Raw genomic sequence first — 22,269 nt, 5'->3', positions numbered from 1 at the left:
TATTTCACAATCGAGCCACCATTTCTTAATGCCACAGACATTTTTCTACTTAAGTTATTTAATTCTGATGTAATCCAATGCCACATTTCATAATCAAGCAAGTTTTTCTGGTATCTGATACTGATGTAAGTAAATACGATTATTTCAACATGAGGGACATATGCATGTGCATTTTTAAATCTCACGTTTACCAGTAGAGACTCAAATTCAAGGTCAAATCCGAATTTATGCTTTATTTTTTGTAAGAAGAAACCTGAATTTTATTCAAGCAAACAAGGTTTGTGTTTGTTGAACTGAGCACTGTTTCTTCAAAGTAGACGAATAAATGGTATTTCAACTGTTTTTGTTATTTTTTAATCTTATAACACACTAATGCATTCATCCCTCCCTCCGTCCCTTTTTCCCCCCCCCCCCCCCCCCCAACAAGTACATGTCAAACACTAATTAAACGTTCGATGGCCGAGCTACCACGGCCATCGTGGTGGTTTTACACAGATACGAGAGCCGGACACAGTCATTTCCTCCAGGTGCACTGTGGGAAGGTTGGAGGTCACCTGGGGCAGGTCGGGATGCATCAGCGGGTGAATACACACACACAGAGCAGGTCTCACAACACCAAACCTGAAATATCAAAACCACTTTTAAATGTGTATACACACACACACAGTGCAGGTCATTGATTACCAAACCTGAAGTAGCAAAATATCAAAAACACTTTTAAATGTGTACACACACAGTGCAGGTCGCTGATTACCAAACCTGAAGTAGCGAAATATCAAAAACACTTAAATGTGTATACACACACAGTGCAGGTCGCTGAATACCAAACATGAAGTAGTAAAATATCAAAAACAATTAAATGTGTATACACACACAGTGCAGGTCGCTGAATACCAAACATGAAGTAGCAAAATATGAAAAACACTTTTAAATGTGTAGACACACACACACGGCAGGTTGCTGATTAGCAAATATGAAATATAAAAAATAATAATTAATGTCTGTATTCACACACAAAACAGGTCAAAGCTGAAGTATGAAAAACACTTTTAAATATTAAATCTGCCATCTTTAGTTTCCGAGGTGTATACACTATTTTCTTTTCACATAAAATTAATTTTTAGCTACTACAAACACAAGGATGACTACAAAAATCCTAGATTTGTAAAATCTTGATAATTTAAGCCAATTTTTGCACGTACTGTGTAAGTTAATGATAAAAAAAGCTGTAATAGCTGAGAACATTTCCACCAAACCATAAACCGTAGACTGAGAGGAGGGCACAGACCTCGCCATTTAAGGAAGGAAATGTTTTATTTAACGATGCACTCAACACATTTTATTTACGGTTATATGGCATCAGACATATGGTTACGGACCACACAGATATTGTGAGAGGAAACCTGCTGTCGCCACTTCATGGGCTAATCTTTTCGATTAGCAGCAAGGGATCTTTTATATGCACCATCCCACAAACAGGGTAGTACATACCACAGTCTTTGATATACCAGTCGTGGTGCACTGACTGGAACGAGAAATAGCCCAATGGGCCAACTGATGGGGGATCGATTTGACAATGACCACACATCGAGCGAGCGCTGTACCACTGGGCTATGTCCCACCCTCGCCGTTTATGGGGACTTATCACTCCTGGGCTCCGTTCCACGAAGTGATCTTGGCCCTAAGATCACCGTAACTACACAGCTAATATATGCACTTAAGGTGCTCTTAGGGCTAAGATCGCTTCGTGGAACGGGTCCCAGCTCACCACCATTCCCTTCAGACTAGTTCAAGGAAATACATTTTTAGCTCTCCTTAGCATGTGAATTTATACATGGTATCAATATGGTAATATCTTAAATGGCTCCCCATAATCTAAGTTAGGAGAACACTTAATATCTCCTATCAAGTTTGTTCACGTTGAGGTCTGAGGGAATGGTGTTATTTTCAGTGCATGCTATTGAAAAGGAATGTGGGTGGGAGGTCAAATAAAATATTATACCCTATACTTTATCAACCTTTCTGACATGTGCTTTCACAAGGGAGAATGGAATACCAGCAGGTAAAAGGTTTACCCCTTTGTATGTACAAGTTTGAAAGAAATGTTTGTATTTGTGTATTTCATGTGAATAGAGGCAAGTTAAAATGTGTGGACATTACCTTTTTAGTATCTGTGACTGAAGACTTTTACATTGAGTGAGTGTGACACCAGTGAAAAGCTCGATTACAACCAACGAGGACACCTGCAAGAAGAAACCAGATGTAATAAGAAACAGGGATGGGAATTGGTGAACTGTAAAAAAGAGGAAATCTAGAGGGGTCCCGGAAATTCTTGAAATCCTAGGTTAAAATCTGTGCCATCTAACACATTTTGCAGGAAAAGGACAATTAAAATGCGAGGAAACGCCATAACTCCGTCAAAAATGGGTAAATCATCATGAAAGTCAAACTTGATCTGTGACAATACATGATGAAACAATACACAAAATTCTGCAAAAAACATCCTGAAAACATGTGGGACGGAAGGACAGACAGACGGACGGAGATGAAATCTATAGTCCCCTCCGGTTGGACCTATAGGGGACTAATAACAGAACATCACTGATCGAGACTAATAATCTTGATAATGGACACTTTAGTTTTTTGTGTTTGCGTGAGAAATACCTAGGGTATTTTTGCTTGACAACAATGGCGGAACATTGCGGACATTTTGAGGAATTGATAGCTGAATGTGACAGCTAATTTAATAATAAATTTGACTATTTTACCAACAACAAAAATTATGAAATATTGGGGTATGAATTGTAGTTTGTTTAAAAAAACAATTTTGGTAAAAAAAAAATAAAAAAATAATGGCCATTAATAATTGGCATATGGCCACAAATGCACATATGTAAATGCCTAATTTTTTTCAACATTAACTGATTAAAAAAATATTAAACCACGAAAACAGTACTTACCAATTCACACATGAGCATTATTTTATATATTTATAAAAAAGTTAAAGGGACACGCCCTAGTTACGGCTAGTTGTTAACCATTACCGCGTTGTTTTTCGCTATTAAACCCATTTTTTCACAAATAAAATTGCACTTTACTTACATTTTATTATTTAGAATACACATTTCCATTCACTTGAAGTGCTTTTTGGTAATCCTGGTAATCCTGATGTTTGTAAAACCACGAAATGCTTTTTTTTTATTTCTTAAAATGCTGAGCGCACTCGAGAAAAAACCGTTAAGCAAGTGAGGTCCAATCTATTTTTAGAGGGAATCTTCCTGTGTAAACGTCACAGACATTGGTATACCACGTGACCGTTATCATTTTGGTTCGGTTTGTTTTCTCGTGCACAGTTCGCGCAATCAACATCCGATTTGTTGTCGTTTGCTTGTTGTTCATTTGTGAGATATTTCTTCACAGTTCGTGAACATTTTCAGTAACAATAAAGTTCAGACAAGTAAGTGTCTCAATACAAAATGTTACAAACCCTTAAAACCAATAATTTTGCTAAGTCTTACGATATCTGGAGAGGGGATACAACCAGGACAGAACAGTTGGAACATGTCCAGGAGAGGTGAAAGGAACGCACCCCAAGTCTGTGAAATTTGTCGTGACGTAGGCATTGTTGTGCTTCGAGCAACGTCTACCAGTGACATCAGAATACTAACTTTAAAAATTATTTCAAGCAATTGGGACATGGGGATTCCCATGGTATTTATCTTTATAAAACCTGCTTTTTCACTCCATTTGATAAAAACGTGATCTAAGTGTGTTACAGGTTTGTAGATTAACCAAATTATAATTTATTTTCGCTGGATGGAACTAGGGTGTGCGGCTTTAAGTAAAAAATATGGGAGTCAAAAGTTGTAAATTTGCACCTCGTAACATGTTTTTTGTTAAAAATTAATCCAGTAGTCAGAAGATTAATGACATAAATGAAACAGTACATTTTATGGCTAATATTTCTCTGTTTTCAAAGTAAATAAGTACAAAATGAAAAATAAGTGTCAAAAGGTGGGTGTGTCACCACTACCACCCAGAGTCCAGTTGTTTTCTCAAAAACTCACTTGTTCAACAAACTTGAGGACGGGAGCTGGTTCGAGAGACGCGTTCTTTGAGATAATACAAATTCTTTCCAGGGTGTGACATTCCTGACAGCCCGAGAAAAACGACTCATCCAGCTTCAGGTATGGCTGCTCCAACCTACATAACACACAAAACAATGTAAACATGTATAACAAAAAAAATCACAAATGTTAATGTCAATAGGTGTAATAAAATAACCAAACAATTTCAATATGTATAACATAAATACACAAACATCATTATATTTAATATATAAAAATAAAAAATAAATAATTTCAACATGTACAACAAACAAAACAAATTCAACATGTGGAAGTGAGTAGTTATGGGAGTTGTAATTTCCCTTTACAAAATGAAGCCCTGTTGGAACCTTATTTGTCATTTAACACACCAGCTGACAAAAAACACACTAAAATTATCTGTAATCATACTCCCCATTCCCACCCCATAATATGCACCTTCCAGTTTTGTTTACCTTTTGTTTCACATATTAGTTATCATTCATCAAACAGGACAAGAAACTAATCAATAATGCATATTATAACATACATAAACCCCACTTCTTTAATTCTGTCCTGTGGTGAACCTGTTATCTTGAGTTTGACAAGAGTTATTCCCCTTGACATAAAAAAATACTGGCTAAGACTCCCGTGCAAAGTCAGTCTGGAAATGATCCACTTGCCATTCATTGTTTGATCAAAGAATGGCGTAACTCCGTGCTTTCCATGTATTCTAAAATATTTCTACCTTAAATTTTGTCATGAATATTAACGGTCATTGATCTTTTATAATGTGAGTTGATTGTAGTAGAGCAGTTTGTTTAAGTGATGGAAAGCTGCCACATCATAAGTTAATGACAGTAACTGTCACTATTGTTCTCTGTAACACAAGTTAACTGTCTCTGGTTATTATAACATGAGTTAACTGTTCCTCAACATTACAAATCATTGGCATAGACAGGATTTTATATCGGGGAGCCACCCACATTGATGGGGCAATCACACCATCTATAATCTATCATGGATTGACAGAAAAATTATAATGGTGATGGGGAAGAAAAAAAAAAAGAGTTGAGTTTTACCAGGTGAGTTAACTCTTAATGAGAGTTATTCATCACTGATAATAAAAGAAATGTAGTTACCTGAAGTCGAGCAGTTTGTGAAAGTGTCTGAAGGCCGCACACAGGTTCTTCACGTACTGACAGTGACCGGTCAAACCGAGGTATGCCAGGTGGAGCCGTTCCAGGTTCACGCAGCCCTTCGCGATGTCGGTCAGGCTATTACCAAACCAGATACCTAGACAAACACAATAACACAGTCAGAGGTTCAAACAGCCCTCTGCGATGTCGGTCAGGCTGTTACCAAACCAAATACCTAGACAAACACAATAACACAGTCAGAGGTTCAAACAGCCCTCTGCGATGTCGGTCAGGCTGTTACCAAACCAAATACCTAGACAAACAATAACACAGTCATTCGTGATGTCAGTCTGGCTGCTACCAAACCAGATACGTAGACAAACAATAACACAGATGTTCACAGCCATTCGTGATGTCAGTCAGGCTGTTACCAAACCAGATACCTAGACAGACACAATAACACAGTCAGACGTTCACACAGCCCTTCACGAGGTCGGTTGGGCTGTTACCAAACCAGATACCTAAACAAACACAATAACACAGTCAACACAGCCATTCACAATGTCAGTCAGGCTGTTACCAAACCAGATACCTAGACAAACACAATAACACAGTCAACACAGCCATTCGCAATGTCAGTCAGGCTGTTACCAAACCAGATACCTAGACAAACACAATAACACAGTCAACACAGCCATTCGCAATGTCAGTTAGGCTGTTACCAAACCAGATAGCTAGACAAACACAATAACAGTCAACACAGCCATTCGCAATGTTAGTCAGGCTGTTACCAAACCAGATACCTAGACAAACACAGTAACACAGTCAACACAGCCATTTGCAATGTCAGTCAGGCTGTTACCAAACCAAATACCTAGACAGACACAATAACACAGTCAGATGTTCACACAGCCCTTCGCGATGTCGGTCGGGCTGTTACCAAACCAGATACCAAGACAGACACAATAACACAGTCAGACGTTCACACAAATCAAATACCTAGACAGACACAATAACACAGTCAGATGTTCACACAGCCCTTCGCGATGTCGGTCGGGCTGTTACCAAATCAAATACCTAGACAAGACACAATAACACAGTCAGATGTTCACACAGCCCTTCGCGATGTCGGTCAGGCTGTTACCAAACCAGATACCTAGACAAACACAATAACACAGTCAGACGTTCACACAAATCAAATACCTAGACAGACACAATAACACAGTCAGATGTTCACACAGCCCTTCGCAATGTCGGTCGGGCTGTTACCAAATCAAATACCTAGACAAGACACAATAACACAGTCAGATGTTCACACAGCCCTTTGCGATGTTGGTCGGGCTGTTACCAAACCAGATACCTAGACAAACACAATAACACAGTCAGACGTTCACACAAATCAAATACCTAGACAGACACAATAACACAGTCAGATGTTCACACAGCCCTTCGCCATGTCGGTCGGGCTGTTACCAAATCAAATACCTAGACAAGACACAATAACACAGTCAGATGTTCACACAGCCCTTCGCAATGTCGGTCAGGCTGTTACCAAACCAGATACCTAGACAAACACAATAACACAGCCAGACGTTCACACAAATCAAATACCTAGACAGACACAATAACACAGTCAGATGTTCACACAGCCCTTCGCGATGTCGGTCGGGCTGTTACCAAATCAAATACCTAGACAAGACACAATAACACAGTCAGATGTTCACACAGCCCTTCGCGATGTCAGTCGGGCTGTTACCAAACCAGATACCTAGACAAACACAATAACACAGTCAGACGTTCACACAAATCAAATACCTAGACAGACACAATAACACAGTCAGATGTTCACACAGCCCTTCGCGATGTCGGTCGGGCTGTTACCAAACCAGATACCTAGACAGACACAATAACACAGTCAGACGTTCACACAAATCAAATACCTAGACAAACACAATAACACAGTCAAAGGTTCCATACTGAAACAACCAATATTATACTGTACAAGATGTTAACCGTTGATAATTCTGACATGTAGTCTTCAGAATAAACCCTGTAACATTTTTTAACAGCAGCAAGGGATCTTATACATGCACTTTCCCATAGACAGGTCAGCACATACCACAGCCTTTAAATGCCAGTCATGGGATACTGGTTGGTATGAAAGAAAGAAAGAAGTGTTTTATTTAACGATGCACTCAACACATTTTATTTACGGTTATATGGCATCAGACATATGGTTCAGGACCACACAGATTTTGAGAGGAAACCCGCTGTCGCCACTACATGGGCTACTCTTCCGATTGGCAGCAAGGGATCTTTTATTTGCGCTTCCCACAGGCAGGATAGCACAAACCATGGCCTTTGTTGAACCAGTTATGGATCACTGGTCGGTGCAAGTGGTTTACACCTACCCATTGAGCCTTGCAGAGCACTCACTCAGGGTTTGGAGTCGGTATCTGGATTAAAAATCCCATGCCTCGACTGGGATCCGAACCCAGTACCTACCAGCCTGTAGACCGATGGCCTGCCACGACGCCACCGAGGCCGGTGGTTGGTACGAAAACAAACCAATGGGTCCACCAAAGTGGTTCTATCCCATGATCCATGGAAGCTGCAGCAACTTGAAAATTAAAAACCAGTAAGTTAATACTGACAAATGTAAAAGTATACAGAATTGTTGGTTGTTTCAAATACTTACATGTTAACCTGTGCTGTGATGAACATTCACAAATGCATAATCATAATAAATCAAGATTCATTTATCTATATCTTATGGTTTGTGGAAATGGAGCTAAATGATAAAATTGATACCATTGCTGCTGCCTATAAAGCAGGGGCGCACCCAGCCATTTTTGATGTGGATTCCAAATTTACAGTCGAGCGCCGAAGGTGCGAGTGTTGTAGGGGGCGTACCCAGAATTTTTTTGAAACCTAGACGTCATATGGTGCACTCTGGCGACTTTGAGAACTAATGTTATACCTATAAATAAACTTGGCAATCGCAAGTTTTAATGCGGCAATTTGTAAAATGTCTGAACTATAGATAGCATCAGTGCATTGTCTGAGTTGCATCTCACTTTAAAATATCTTTAGCTGAGTCCGGGTATGAAAATGAGTACATCTACATGTATATGTATTCGATTGCATCAGAGTGAGACAGTCTAGTCTATGTGCATGTGTGTGAACTTGACAATGTGCCATTATTCTACAATTTGGTTGTCCCTCTCCTTTTCTCTCGGGCGCACGGTTTTCCGTTGGTTTTTTAAAGAATTTTTTATTTTATTTTTGAAAAATGATGTGGACGCCACTGCGTACTTGCGTACAGGCAGGTACGCACCTGCTATAAAGTAATACCAATATTTTCCTTTTGGTTTTTCGTCATAACAAGACGACAATAAAAAGAGACTGTATCACTGTAATAAAATGTTTACCTTGCAGTCCAGACAGCTGTAGATATCGCAGGTGTTGCCAGTTCCCGATACAGGACAGGTCACTATCTCGGATGGAATTTGCCTGGACACTGGAAAATAACAACCCAGGGCTTGTAGAATACTTATAAAAATCCACTAGCCATGAGATCAGTGATTTAAAAGATTTACCAGCCATGATTAAAAATTCACTAGCCCTGCTTTAAGTAAATAAAATTTTAATACTAGGAATAATTGGATATGTCACCTAGAGAAGGAGATAGAGCTTAAAAACCTTAGATTTGAGGGGAGGAAGGGGCAAGATATTCACATTTACAAAATAGACTTAAATGCAGCATATGACCCATTTTGTTTTCACTAGCCATCGGGCATGGCGATAGTAGTTATTTACTAGCCCAACATTGAATATTACTAGCCATGGGAGTGGGGCTACCATAATCTAAAAGCCCTGTCTGGCATGGCGATAGTAGTTATTTACTAGCCCAACATTGAATATTACTAGTCATGGGAGTGGGGCTACCATAATCTAGAAGCCATGTCTGGCATGGCAATAGTAGTTATTTACTAGCCCAACATTGAATATTACTAGCCATGGGAGTGGGGCTACCATAATCTAAAAGCCCTGTCTGGCATGGCGATAGTAGTTATTTACTAGCCCAACATTGAATATTACTAGCCATGGGAGTGGGGCTACCATAATCTAGAAGCCCTGTCTGGCATGGCGATAGTAGTTATTTACTAGCCCAACATTGAATATTACTAGCCATGGGAGTGGGGCTACCATAATCTAAAAGCCCTGTCTGGCATGGCGATAGTAGTTATTTACTAGCCCAACATTGAATATTACTAGCCATGGGAGTGGGGCTACCATAATCTAGAAGCCCTGTCTGGCATGGCGATAGTAGTTATTTACTAGCCCAACATTGAATATTACTAGCCATGGGAGTGGGGCTACCATAATCTAAAAGCCCTGTCTGGCATGGCGATAGTAGTTATTTACTAGCCCAACATTGAATATTACTAGCCATGGGAGTGGGGCTACCATAATCTAGAAGCCCTGTCTGGCATGGCGATAGTAGTTATTTACTAGCCCAACATTGAATATTACTAGCCATGGGAGTGGGGCTACCATAATCTAGAAGCCATGCAACCATTATCATTACACCAGTTTAGTCTTAAATATTGCAATGTGACTCACTAACCTATTTACTCATAACAAGTAATTCAAGTGTTATTTCTTAGAAAAGGACTAAAATAGATATTGTAAAAAAAACCCACCTTATTCTATTACGTGTTTTTTAATTTACCCGCAGACTAGTACTGATAATAATACTATTGATAGCAAACAATGTGATCCGTTTTTTAAGACAGGATCACGATATAAGAGGGCATGCAACAGAAACATAGGAATCGTATATCAGTGTCAGTCAAAGAGTTCAACGGTAAAAACAGTTGAAACTGTAAACCAAATAAATCTGTCAGAACTGTGGCATTACCAGGAGGTCATTCCATGAAGCAATCTTAGTGCTAAGATCCCCTTAAGTGCATGAGGTAGTTATGCACTTAAGGTGAACGCAGAGCTAAGATCGCTTCGTGGAATGTGGTCCAGGTCTGTATTTTATAGTATCCTGAATCTGGGTGGTCAAACACTCTTTATATAAGGCCTGAAAATATGCATTACAAATAAGACTCTCAAATTTAACAGTGTTATAAAAATAACCGTGTGACTCACAGTAACAGTGAATCAGAATGTCTTAAAATATACATTAAAATTAAAGGTGATATGTCATAGTTCAGTGTTCGAGATTAAATTTTTGGGCCAGTATCCCAGTTGGATACTAACATTTCAAAATCGGGTATCCCACCTGAGAATTTAGTATTATATGGCATCCCGGTGGGATACTGGGTTCTTGAAGTCTGGTATCCAAAATTAACTTCTGGTATCCCCGGGATATCGGGATACCGTTAATCTGGAACACTGCTTAGTTGCAATAATGGCGGTTTCCACCAAAAATATTTATTAATGTTTGCTTTAAAACATACAGTTTATACCTTCAGCTATTTGCCTATAAAAAATTACTAAACTAAATAATTCCATTTACTAGTAGAAAAAAAAATATAGGGGTAATCTTAAGAGTGTGTCAAACGCATTAACTAATGATGTCACTGTTTTATGCATACACATTCAACACACTGAGTTTACCAAGAATTCTTTGTGGTCAACTGACAAAAGAAACAAAGATAATGACCATGCTATATTTAGCTATAAATTATTCAACAGTGCACATGAAATGACCTCGTGACCCACAAGGACCACTGTAAAAGAAAGCTGTTTCTCACCATGATATGAAATGGAATGTTTTCGGAGATACTCCGAAGTACTTGTTGAACGTGGACCGGAACCCCGCACTGACCAGTTCGAACTCTTCCATGAGTGGACAACTGCTGACCAGCGTGTCCAGCTCACTTGGTCCATCCGTCTCCGGTCCGTCGTCACAGACTCTGTCCATCGTTACAGGATCCTTGTGAGACGTGGAGGGCTGCCGAAGTAAAATCAGATGAAATAGAGGATAATAAATGAGTTAACAGTTATACAATTTATATTCTAGAGTGAAATGATTTTCACTGATCACAAGCTTTAATTTTTTTGATATCCATACCTGTATGTATACAAACGATGTAAACCACTTCATATACTGTTCTGAGTATTGATATAACTTTGTAATATAAAGTTTGTATTATATTCGCATTCAATTTTTTTAAATGAACAATCAAATGTAGCAATAAAACTGAAATGAATAAATGCATATATTTAAAACTACATGATATTATTTTGTATGTTTGCCAAATCGTGATGACATGTCATCTAGGACAAAGTTATCATTTTGTAAGTGCTAAATGAGTTTTATTTCCCTGGTTACGAGAGCCCGCTGGGATAACAAATTGATTTAACCTCCTCTATAGACATAATAACACAGCAGCTGACCTACTGGAAAAGAAGATATTGTTTGTTTTGTTTAATGACACCACTAGAGCAAACTGATTAGTAGAAAGGGATTTTAAATTATATGCACCATCCCACAGACAGGATAGCGCATACCACAGCATTTGATAAACCAGTCATGGTGCACTGGCTGGAACAAGAAATAGCCCAATGGGACCACCGACGGGGATCTATCACAAACCAAACGTGCACCAAGCGAGCTCTTTACCACTGGGCTACATCCCACCCTCATTGTTTAATCCATCATCAGCTATTGGATATCAAATATGGGGTAATTCTTACGTGTACTCTTCACAGGAAACCAACTATATTTTTTCATTAGTAGCAAGGCATTTCTATTCTATCTACTCTCTACCTTTTATTACTATATATATTAAAAAATATTAATTATGTTAGATATTTTATGCCAATGGACATTGTTATTATGTTTTATATATATATACGATTATGAATATTGTCTGATGTCCATCTTGTTTAGGAGAGTACTTATATAGGCTCTGCCTGTTGTGCAATCCTTTTGATTCTTTTTTTATCAATAAAATATCTCAAAACAAGGGATAAGTAAAACAATAATTCCTCTGTTTTATTGAAGAGCATTTCCATTTAAAAACATTTTCGGGGGACACTCAGACCCTTTGTAATATTTGCGTCCTTCAGACATATGATACAGTTACCTTCATTTTACACTGTGCCACGCCTGGACCTTCAACACTCAACAGTGATTCTTTTCATCAAAAATGACCCTCCCAACTCACCTTTTTAGTTTCACCAGCACCTCCAGTCAGGAAAATCCTAGATAACCACTGTATCACTGAAAATGACTGTCGTACAAACATAACAGTGAAATACCTGGTTTTGACTTAGCTGCACCCCAATACGTAATTTCTTCACCGTCTGAGACTGGTGGTACTGGACTAGAATACGTTTCCTGCCAACCATTTTTGATGTTGAACTTTTGTTTTTCACACACAGACAGCAGGGCGAAATCGATATACTTCTCCATTCTGAAAAATAACAGACATTAGAGTTATAAATACGTTTAAACAAGTCTCAGAAATGAAGTTCACATGCAAACCAGTATTAAACATTTTAGGTAATTGATTCTGAACCAGTTAAATCCTTCTCTAAACTGATCAGACAGACACACTGAGAGAGAGGGAGAGAGAGTACCTTTAACATGTCCCTGTACCACTACGGTTTCGGGCATGTTCATCCCGGGCCCGGCCTCTGGATAGCCAGTGGTCTGGTCCGGGACAGAAGACACACTCAGATGGTCAGTTTAACAAAATCACAAGCACTTGTCATTCCAATATGTTTATTTATCATCCATTAAAGGCTTTTGTAGGAGATATCGCTTCTTATAATCTTGATTGGTCAAATTTTAATCACAAGACAAGGTTTTGTTAGGTCACTGTGTTTGTTTCAGCGCTAAACCTACCATTAATGACATCACGCCAGTGCCGTTCTGCTAGTTAACAAGTCTACCGCTGACATTCAATCCACATTACTGACATTGTTTACAACTGTCGCAAATGAAAAGAATGATAATGGATGATAAAAAGAATACCCCCCTCGTGTCTTGTGATATCATAATTTATCAGCACTCGGTGATAAAAGTATAAAATACTTCTATCAACTCGTGCTGATAAATTATGACATCACAAGACACCCAGGGAGTATCCTCTATTTATTTACACAAAATAGGCAAAACTGCAGTTTCTTTCTTTTTAAAAGTTCAACATACATGGACATTAATGAAGACTACTCCGGATAGGGACTACAAAATGGTGGGTGGCACACGCCACCCCCACTTTTCTCAGGAAAGCATGCCAAACTATTTTTTCTTTATGCATATACGAAAACAAAATATCAACCCCAAAATATTTACATCAAATCTGGTAGAGGCCTATAGATCAATTTTGGATTATAATCCAACCAATGGAACATCACTACCATACAGATAATGAGAGAAGAAACCCGCTGCGGTCACTCTACTAACCTGTGTTGTTACTGAGAAGCTGACAAAAGGTATGTGACTAACAACCACTCACTAAAACAATTAAGTAAATCCATTTCACAGATTCCCATGAAAACTGGGCCGTGCTCTACCCAGGCATGTGATTGAAACATTTCACAGATTCCCATGAAAACTGGGCCGTGCTCTACCCAGGCATATGATTAAAACATTTCTAAAAAAGCTGAAAATGATACATGCAGAATGCACGAGATGACTAGGGGAGTCTGGGGGCATGAAATTTTTTTTAAAGCGGAATTCCGCCAATTAGCGGAAGAATCACATGCCTGTCTACCCACCTGTGTTGTTAGCGAGAAGCCGACAGAGTGAACTGTTGGTGATGTCCGTCTCATGGACGTGGACCCCGGACAGGTTGATGTGGCGAAGATGGGACAGACTCATCAGCAGCAGCTGCAGCCCGCCAGGCTCGGGCGTCTTGTTGTCCTGAAAATCAAACAAATCTAAATCAGGTCCACTTCTGTGGGAGAACAAAATTAGCTAAATTATCTATAAAATTTAAAAAAACACCATTAAATTGCAAAAATCTACATGGAGTAATTTTTCAAAAGCATAGCAATCATAACAAGATATTATTTTGCCAAAATAAAATATAATTCAAAAAATTTCAAACTTTGGGAGTGGTAAAGCTAACTGTGCAAATGTTATACAGGTTTTCAAACACAAAAATGAAAATAAACAAACTTGGTAACCTAGAGAACATGAATTAATCTAATCCAGTACAGATAACTACTCCTCTTTCAAGACTGCAGCAAAGGCCATTGTATGCACTGTCCTAACTTTGGGAAAGTGCATATAAAAGATCCCTTGTTGCTAATGGAAAAATATAGTTGGTTACCTCAGGCTCTATGACTTTACATTAGAATTACCAAATGCCATTGGAAAAGTAACACCTATAGTCCATCCCAAAATCCTACAAAAATGGTTTTGGTAAATAATTTCAGTTTGGTTTGACATCAAAAGAAAAGTAAAAGTATTTTGGAAATAACAAAACAACCCTATGTTTGTGTGTAATTTAGAAAACAATTGGCTCAGAAATAAATATTGTGTAGTAAATTCCATATTATCAAAAAAGGTGTTCTCTGTGGGACAGACTATCACCTTTTAACTTTGTAAAAGTGAGAAAATATATATGTCATATTATGTATAAGATAAATCCGAGAGTGATACCTGTCCTAGAAGCAGACTGTGGCAGTTCTGGAGGTTAATGCTGACTAGATTCGGACAGCCTTCCGCTATCGTCTGCAGACTGTGACTCGTAATCCTGGTGTTGTCTGCGATATTCAGGAAACTCAGATTTCGTGCCTTGTGCAATGGAAAGTCTGGGTTTGGTATTTCAATCATTGCGCGTGAGAAGTCGAGGTGTCGGAGAGAGTCTATCTGCAAAAGGCACTTGAAGAAGTGAGTCTTGTTCTGAAGTCTCTGCAGGTTGGACGACGGCTGGAGGATGGTTTCGAACTTGAGAGAGAATTTACACACTTCCATCAACATTCCGAAGAAGAACATGCGAGCGGCCGGATCGATGGCATCGTTGATGCTCAGTGTCTTGAGGCGAGTCCAGTTCTCCTTATTGTTGATCTGAGGCTGCAGTAAATACTGCGGCATTCCCTTTGAGCAGCTGGGCGTGCCGAGGACGTGCAGCTCGACTAGGTTTTGACAGTATTCAAGGAACGACGGCTGGGACAAGAAGTGCATTGATATGTGCGGCGAGAACTCCAGCTGTTGGTGGAAGTGGAGACAGATCACCTGCAGGTGACGCAGAGTCTTCTGCGCAGCTTGGTTAGTGGCCAGCTCTGAGTGGAAGTCTCGCAGGTCTTGGATGGTGAATGCTAGAACTTGTAACTTGTCTAGGGCAGCCATTATTCGGCACAACCGTTTCACATTTACATTGCAGTTAAGCAAGTATAAGTGGGTTAAATTTGTGCACCGTGATACAGAGTTGTCAAAGACTTTGCCGGAGAGCCAGTAGCAAGCGCTGAGGTTCAGATGGACAAGATGGTGACTGGCACACTGGATGTATTTTGTGAAGACCTCATCACTTAGTCGGTAGCAGTTTGCAAAACTGGAATATCTGCAAAAATAAAAACGGTAAATACATACATGTACATTTAGTAAAATCAAAGCTTAATACTCACCAAGCTAAGGTATTGAATCTGCTAATGGGATGTTAACCCTTTTAAGGGGAGATATACAACAGAAAATACTAAACGAGTTCCCGAGTGAGACCGTTTATATTACGATGAGTGACTTATACGATGGGTATGGAAATTTCTAAATGATCTGTTAAACTAAGTTTTTATTATAGCTTAAAGTTAACACCCTTAAGCACATACAAATATACTTTTATTGCCAATTTACTTTTCTTTTATGGGTTTTAATGATGGTTTTATTTGAAAACATAATTTTTGTGAGCCAGGACGTGACATTTGTTTTTTGGTAATATTACTGTTATGTCAAATTTAAAAATTAGGTATCAGGACATCATATCTAAAATATACTGCATATGAAAATACTACTTTCCCTTCTTTCATATCATAATTAGTATATTAAATTATTTTTCAAAATATATAATGTCATGTCCTGGCTGATTTGACATATAAAAGTTAGTTTTATTTTAAAACTATTTTTCAGAAATAAAAATCCTTTTTAATTCTCCTTCTTCTCAATGTTCCAAGTATAAATAAAAGGTATAATGATGACTGGTTGTATTAAATGATTAAAATAACTACCTCAAACTTTGAGCCAGGACGTGACATTCAAGATGGCATGTTAAACTGAGTAAAGATTAAAAATGTATTAAATCTCTCGATATAGAGAAATTTGCAAAACTGACTAGATAATGCACATGTACCTAAAAGAAATTACTTTTATTTTCAATACTTTTTGCTCTCACCATCAAGAATCGGAAACTGAGAAACTGGACGTTCGGGGAAGCATGTTCGAATATTTAACATGGATTTATGTAGATACAAAAATATTATTATCAATTAATTCTATGCTTCTGTGTTTTGATCAAACAATGAATTATTGATAATCCACCAATTTAAAGAATATTGTATTTATACCAAATGTTCCATTTTGTGAATCCAAAAACATTGTGTCAAAGAATTGTTCAAATACAATGTGCTGCTAAAATCTTAAGTTTATTCCTTGGCAGATACAGGTATCCAAACATGAACTGGAATATACAAACCAACATTTCTCCAGTGAAGGACATAATTGCTAATGATACATGTGGAAGATAAACTTGGGTTTGGGGGGATTTCCATTTGCATTTCCATTTAAAAAAGATTTTTAGTGAAGGAGACCATAAGAGTCAGAATGTCATGTCCTGGCTTAAATCATTACCATGGAATGGCCCTTATGTAAGTTTATAACAGAAATTTGCATTTGTAAATAAAAATAGCCATCAAATTACATGCAAATTTTATGGGCACCACCCTTTTGTGTACGTCAATGTCAAGTAATGTTAACTCAGTGTCCAAAAGTAAACAAATTATCACAGTAAGAGTTACCTATCTTATTAATAGAATTATATTTCCCGTTAAATTAATGACGGATACAAATGCACTCACATGCAATGCATTGTCAAAAACCATGTTTGATTCACAGCACTGCTAAAACAACATAGATATTGCTGTCCCGGTAAAGCGATAAGTGACGTAAATGTCAGTCTCTGGGTCAAAGGGTTAATAATCTTTATGTATGTTATGGCTTTTAATGAAAACACACTTCAAAAATCTATATATAGGGCCGAATTCACGAACGGTGTTTATCCCTTAACCGCGTGTAACTATCTGAAAGAGAAGTGTGTATTTTAGTAACCAAATTACGAAGCACATTTATGTTACGTGTGTACAATGAAAATCACCAAGTTATACACCTGCGTTTAAAATGCATTGAAATACTTAAACGCACGAAAGGGGTTGTTTAAGTCAAAGTAATCGACACTTTTCATCAACAAAACGAACTGAACCGTGCTGATGGATGCATTACGAGTGCTCGAAATTGCTCAGGAAGATGTCAAAGAGCATAGAAATTATGTCTAAAGACGAGCACGTAAAGGTACAAGAGAAGGCGGTGTGTGTGTGTGTGTGTGTGCGTGTGCGTGTGCATGTATGTGTGTGTAAAAGAGTAATTGCAAGTTTAATATTGCACAAAATGACATTTCAGTAAATGTCATTACCATTATTGACATCCAAAATGTGACAGTACTGATGCGTGATGGCAATGATATTTATTGAATTTTACATAATAATAAAGCTGTTTTGAAAGTCTGTAAATGTATTATTATCGATACACTATTTTAGCATAATATCTCAAAATTAGTTTGCAAATGCATTTATTTATTTAAAAATAGCATTTGGTAATGACAGACAATAAACATACTCATGACAATTAGGTTGTCCAACTGGCAAAACATTTTATTTTAGAAAAAAAAACCCTCATACTTAAACATTGTCTTTCAGTGTTGCTAACATGTTATCGTGCTAAATAGTGATTTTTTTTATTGAGAGTTATCCATCTTTCTTAAATGATTACAATATTTAGAGAGGTTGTAACGGTAATGACAATTATATTTGGAAAATGTTTATTTGTTTTTTGTCAAATATAAAGAGACAAAATAATTATTTCCAATAACAAATATATTGCTTATTAAATTTGCATTACTTCAAATGTATGTAAAAAAAGTAAAGTTTTTTTTATTTAACGACGCCGCTAGAGCACATTGATTTTTTATCTTATCATCGGCTATTGGACGTCAAACATATGGTCATTCTGACACTGTTTTTAGAGGAAACCCGCTGTCGCCACATAGGCTACTCTTTTTACGACAGGCAGCAAGGGATCTTTTATTTGCGCTTCCCACAGGCAGGATAGCACAAACCATGGCCTTTGTTGAACCAGTTATGGATCACTGGTCGGTGCAAGTGGTTTACACCTACCCATTGAGCCTTGCGGAGCACTCACTCAGGGTTTGGAGTCGGTATCTCGATTGAAAATCCCATGCCTCGACTGGGATCCGAACCCAGTACCTACCAGCCTGTAGACCGATGGCCTGCCACGACGCCACCGAGGCCGGTCAAATGTATGTAATCAACATAAAATCGTTTATTAAAAGTTTTAAGAGGCATTGAAATTTATTAAACTTGAATTTGGACACATAGAAACAGTTTAACTATGTTTTTGATGTTTAAAGAGTCTTATTAAGATAGTTAATATAAACAATGATACAACAAAAAAAATTTTTTTAATTATTTAAAAAAAATTATCATTTTATACCAATCAAAATTTTCGGATGGCATTTGTGCCTCCAATTAAAGAATGACCCATACAAGTTACACGTGGATAGCAAACTACATGTTGTCTTAGTTTCATAATATATAATAAATGCAGGCGTTAGTGACACACATACAAGTGTGATTTTAGCCGCGTTTAAGACTTACACGCATCTAAGATAAACGAGCAATGATCACCTTTCGTAAATTCGGACCATTATGTTTATGTATTACTGATGTGTAAATTAAAGGTGATGTCGCATGATACAAATGCCTCATATGAATATGGCCAACTGTGACAAGACTAAACATTACAATTTCATTGGTCACTATGCTATTCTTATACGCAGAGCTAGCTCTGGGTGATCAAAATATGTTGCCAAAATATCTAAAAAATTAAAAATTTATTGTCCAATAAAATATCAATTAATATTACATAATTTTTGTTTGCCAAATTAAAATAAAATTTGTCAATTATTCAAAAAAATTGCAATTGGCGAATTTGGTGAGTGGCAAAGCTAGCCCTGCTAATATGAGACACTTGTGTGGCAGCACCTTTATTCTGTTAAAAATCTGATAAAACCAAATGTGAATGTCAGGTTGATGTAACTTTTATCTGTTAATAAAAGACCTAGTATATAATGCATGTGAACTTGCTAATCTTAATGCATGCAAAAGAGACGGTGTTGTGATATGACGTAGTGAATCGCCACGCGATACTGAACAAAATGTTCCCTGATGTTGTGATAAAGGGATATCAGGCTAAGTTAACAGCCCAGTGGTAAGGTGCTCATCTAGTGATGTTCCAATGATCGATTATAATCGAAAATTGATCGGATTGGCTCTGATGATGTGATGATCGATTATAAAAATCTATAATCGATTGTGTGGGAAAATGTGAACTGTAACTGTTCCTCCAGGTTAGATGATAAAATTGATGGATATATACAATGGTTTGGGTTTGTTTTCATGTGTACATAAAGAAAAATTATATTAAATAGTTATTAAAGGTACAGTTTAATTTTACATTTGCAGGATGCACGTGACAATTGGTACATCAAAGCCTTCTTATGGCCATACATTGCTAACCAATTGTGAAATCAAAAGTTGATCGGTTGGTGCCAACCGATTATTTATAACCGATGATTGATGATGGAATTCTATCACTACACTTGTCTGATACATGGTTGGCCCATTGGGCTATTTCTAGTTCATGCTTGTACACCAAGACTGGTATCAAAGGCTGTGGTATGTCACTACTATGTGCTATCCTGTCTGTGGGATGGTACTTGCTACTAATAGAAAAAAAAAACTAAAAACAAACTTGACCCAGACTCATACCCATGGTCATGAATGTGGGTTTAAAAAAACACATTCTTTTGTACGGATTATCTGAAGATCTGGAAGTGGAAAGGAACATAATCAACATTTTAATTTCAAATTTGCGAGTAATAAAATTTAAAACCCAAATTATTGGGTCATTTTGATTATATTTTCCATATCTACTACTAACAAGAAATACACACAAATAATAATGTTACACAGTTTCTAGTGTAAATCTATGTTCCCTATACTTTGACCAGCTTTTTATCTTTTTCATTTGATAATATTTAATTCCAAAGACAATACGATTGTCCTTTGGTGTGCCTTTATACAATATACCTGACAAGTGTTCGATCGTAACATAGTGAATTAAACCTCCTGTTCACTCTGCTTATGCTATATAAATCAATCGAAGGCAAAAATGTCAAAATATTTAGTAAAACATCATCTGAAAGCCTATCAAAATAATGTTCACTGGGCGCGGCCATTCTTCTTTTTCTGACGTACTTTCCTCCTGTGTTGGATGGCACCTAGACAGGTAAGAAAGAAAGAAATGTTTTTTTTTTTATAACGATGCACTCAGCACATTTTAATTACGGTTATATGGCGTCATACATATGGTTAAGGACCACACAAATATTGAGAGAGGGAACCCGCTGTCCCCACTTCAAGGGCTACTCGTTTCGATTAGCAGCAAGAGATATTTTATACGCACCATCCCACAGACAGGATAGTACATACCATGACCTTTGATATACCAGTCGTGGTGCTCTGGCTGGAACGAGCTAGACAGGTAAGATAAGGCGCTATCCAGAACTTGGTGTGGATGAGGGTGTGGGTAATTATTGGCATGCTTCCATTAGAGAACTGTTCAAGTACGCCTGTGTTGGACACAACCTCTGACTTCACCACAGACGTCTATCCAAGTTTGGGGAATGAACTTCGACTATGGCTTTAACTTTCCGTTTAGTAATTGCTGGTTGAAAAATAAAAAGTATATCCAGGTGTAACAAACTAAACAAAAACAAACAAATTCAACCCAAGAAAGAAAGACCCCTACCCCCCGCTCCCGAAAAAACCCCCATCATTATTGTCAGTAATTAATTTAGATTCATTCATTCATTTCAACTAATTTTCGTGCTTATATCCAATTAAGGTTCAAGTACACTGTCCTGGAAACACACCTCAGCTATATGGTCTGTCTGTCCAGGACAGTGGGTTAGTGGTTAGTTGTTAGTGGTTAGTGAGAGATAGAAGTCGGTGTAGTGGTCTTACACCTACCCATTGAGTTATTGAAACTCCCTCTGGGTGGGAGCCGGTACCGACCTGCGATCCCTGTACCTACCATCCTTATGTCCATTGGCTTAACCACTACACCGCCGAAAAGGTTCAAGGTAAATAGTGCCGCTTGTGTGGTATGAAGAAAAAAAGTTTGTTTTGTTTAACAACATCACTAGAGCACATTGATTTATTAATCATCGGCTATTGGATGTGAAACATTTGGTAATTCTAACATATAGTTTTAGAGTGGAAACCCGCTACATTTTTTTCATTAGTAGCAAGGGATCTTTTATATGCACTATCCCACATACAGGACAGCACATATCACAGCCTTTGATATATCAGTCGTGGTGCACTGGCTTTGTGTTTGTGTGTCCAAAATGTTTACAAAATAAAAATTTGGATAACCAGTGGAGGTTTGAAGTCAGTTCTAAATTAAGAATTTGATCTCATGCAGGACACCGACCACCACCCGACGCCGGTGACAAGGGGAGGGAACCAATCACAAATTCTAACTAGCAATTAGTGCACGTATCCAAGACAGTGTCGCATTTCTTGTGTTTGTGGTAGTTAATTTTAAACGAGCACTGGCGTAGCAGCAGCGATAGTTTTTATATATTTATATACACACACTTTTGACACCTTCCTACGCCTGTGACGGGTGTACAAATTTCACTTTCAAATACATTGCTATTCTA

General features: G+C 37.8%; 1 protein-coding gene across 1 annotated transcript; it reads right to left on the bottom strand.

The window, feature by feature from the left end:
- Positions 1–424: 424 nt before the first annotated feature.
- LOC121381909 (F-box/LRR-repeat protein 18-like) lies at positions 425–20,778 on the bottom strand. The gene is made up of 10 exons (XM_041511320.1): positions 20,630–20,778; positions 14,859–15,759; positions 13,970–14,114; positions 12,506–12,660; positions 10,993–11,192; positions 8,656–8,744; positions 5,228–5,381; positions 4,068–4,203; positions 2,161–2,243; positions 425–621 (listed from the first exon to the last, which is right to left on the bottom strand). Exons 1-10 carry the CDS (start codon positions 20,776–20,778, stop codon positions 465–467), a joined length of 2,169 nt encoding a protein of 722 aa, XP_041367254.1. The 3' UTR covers positions 425–464.
- Between the last annotated feature and the right edge of the window lie 1,491 nt (positions 20,779–22,269).

Source organism: Gigantopelta aegis, chromosome 9 (genome assembly GCF_016097555.1).
Source record: "Gigantopelta aegis isolate Gae_Host chromosome 9, Gae_host_genome, whole genome shotgun sequence".
In the NCBI taxonomy this organism is placed as follows: Eukaryota; Metazoa; Mollusca; class Gastropoda; order Neomphalida; family Peltospiridae; genus Gigantopelta; species Gigantopelta aegis.
The sequence above is the reverse complement of the archived record's forward strand: the minus strand, read 5'-3'. Positions and strand labels throughout refer to the sequence as shown.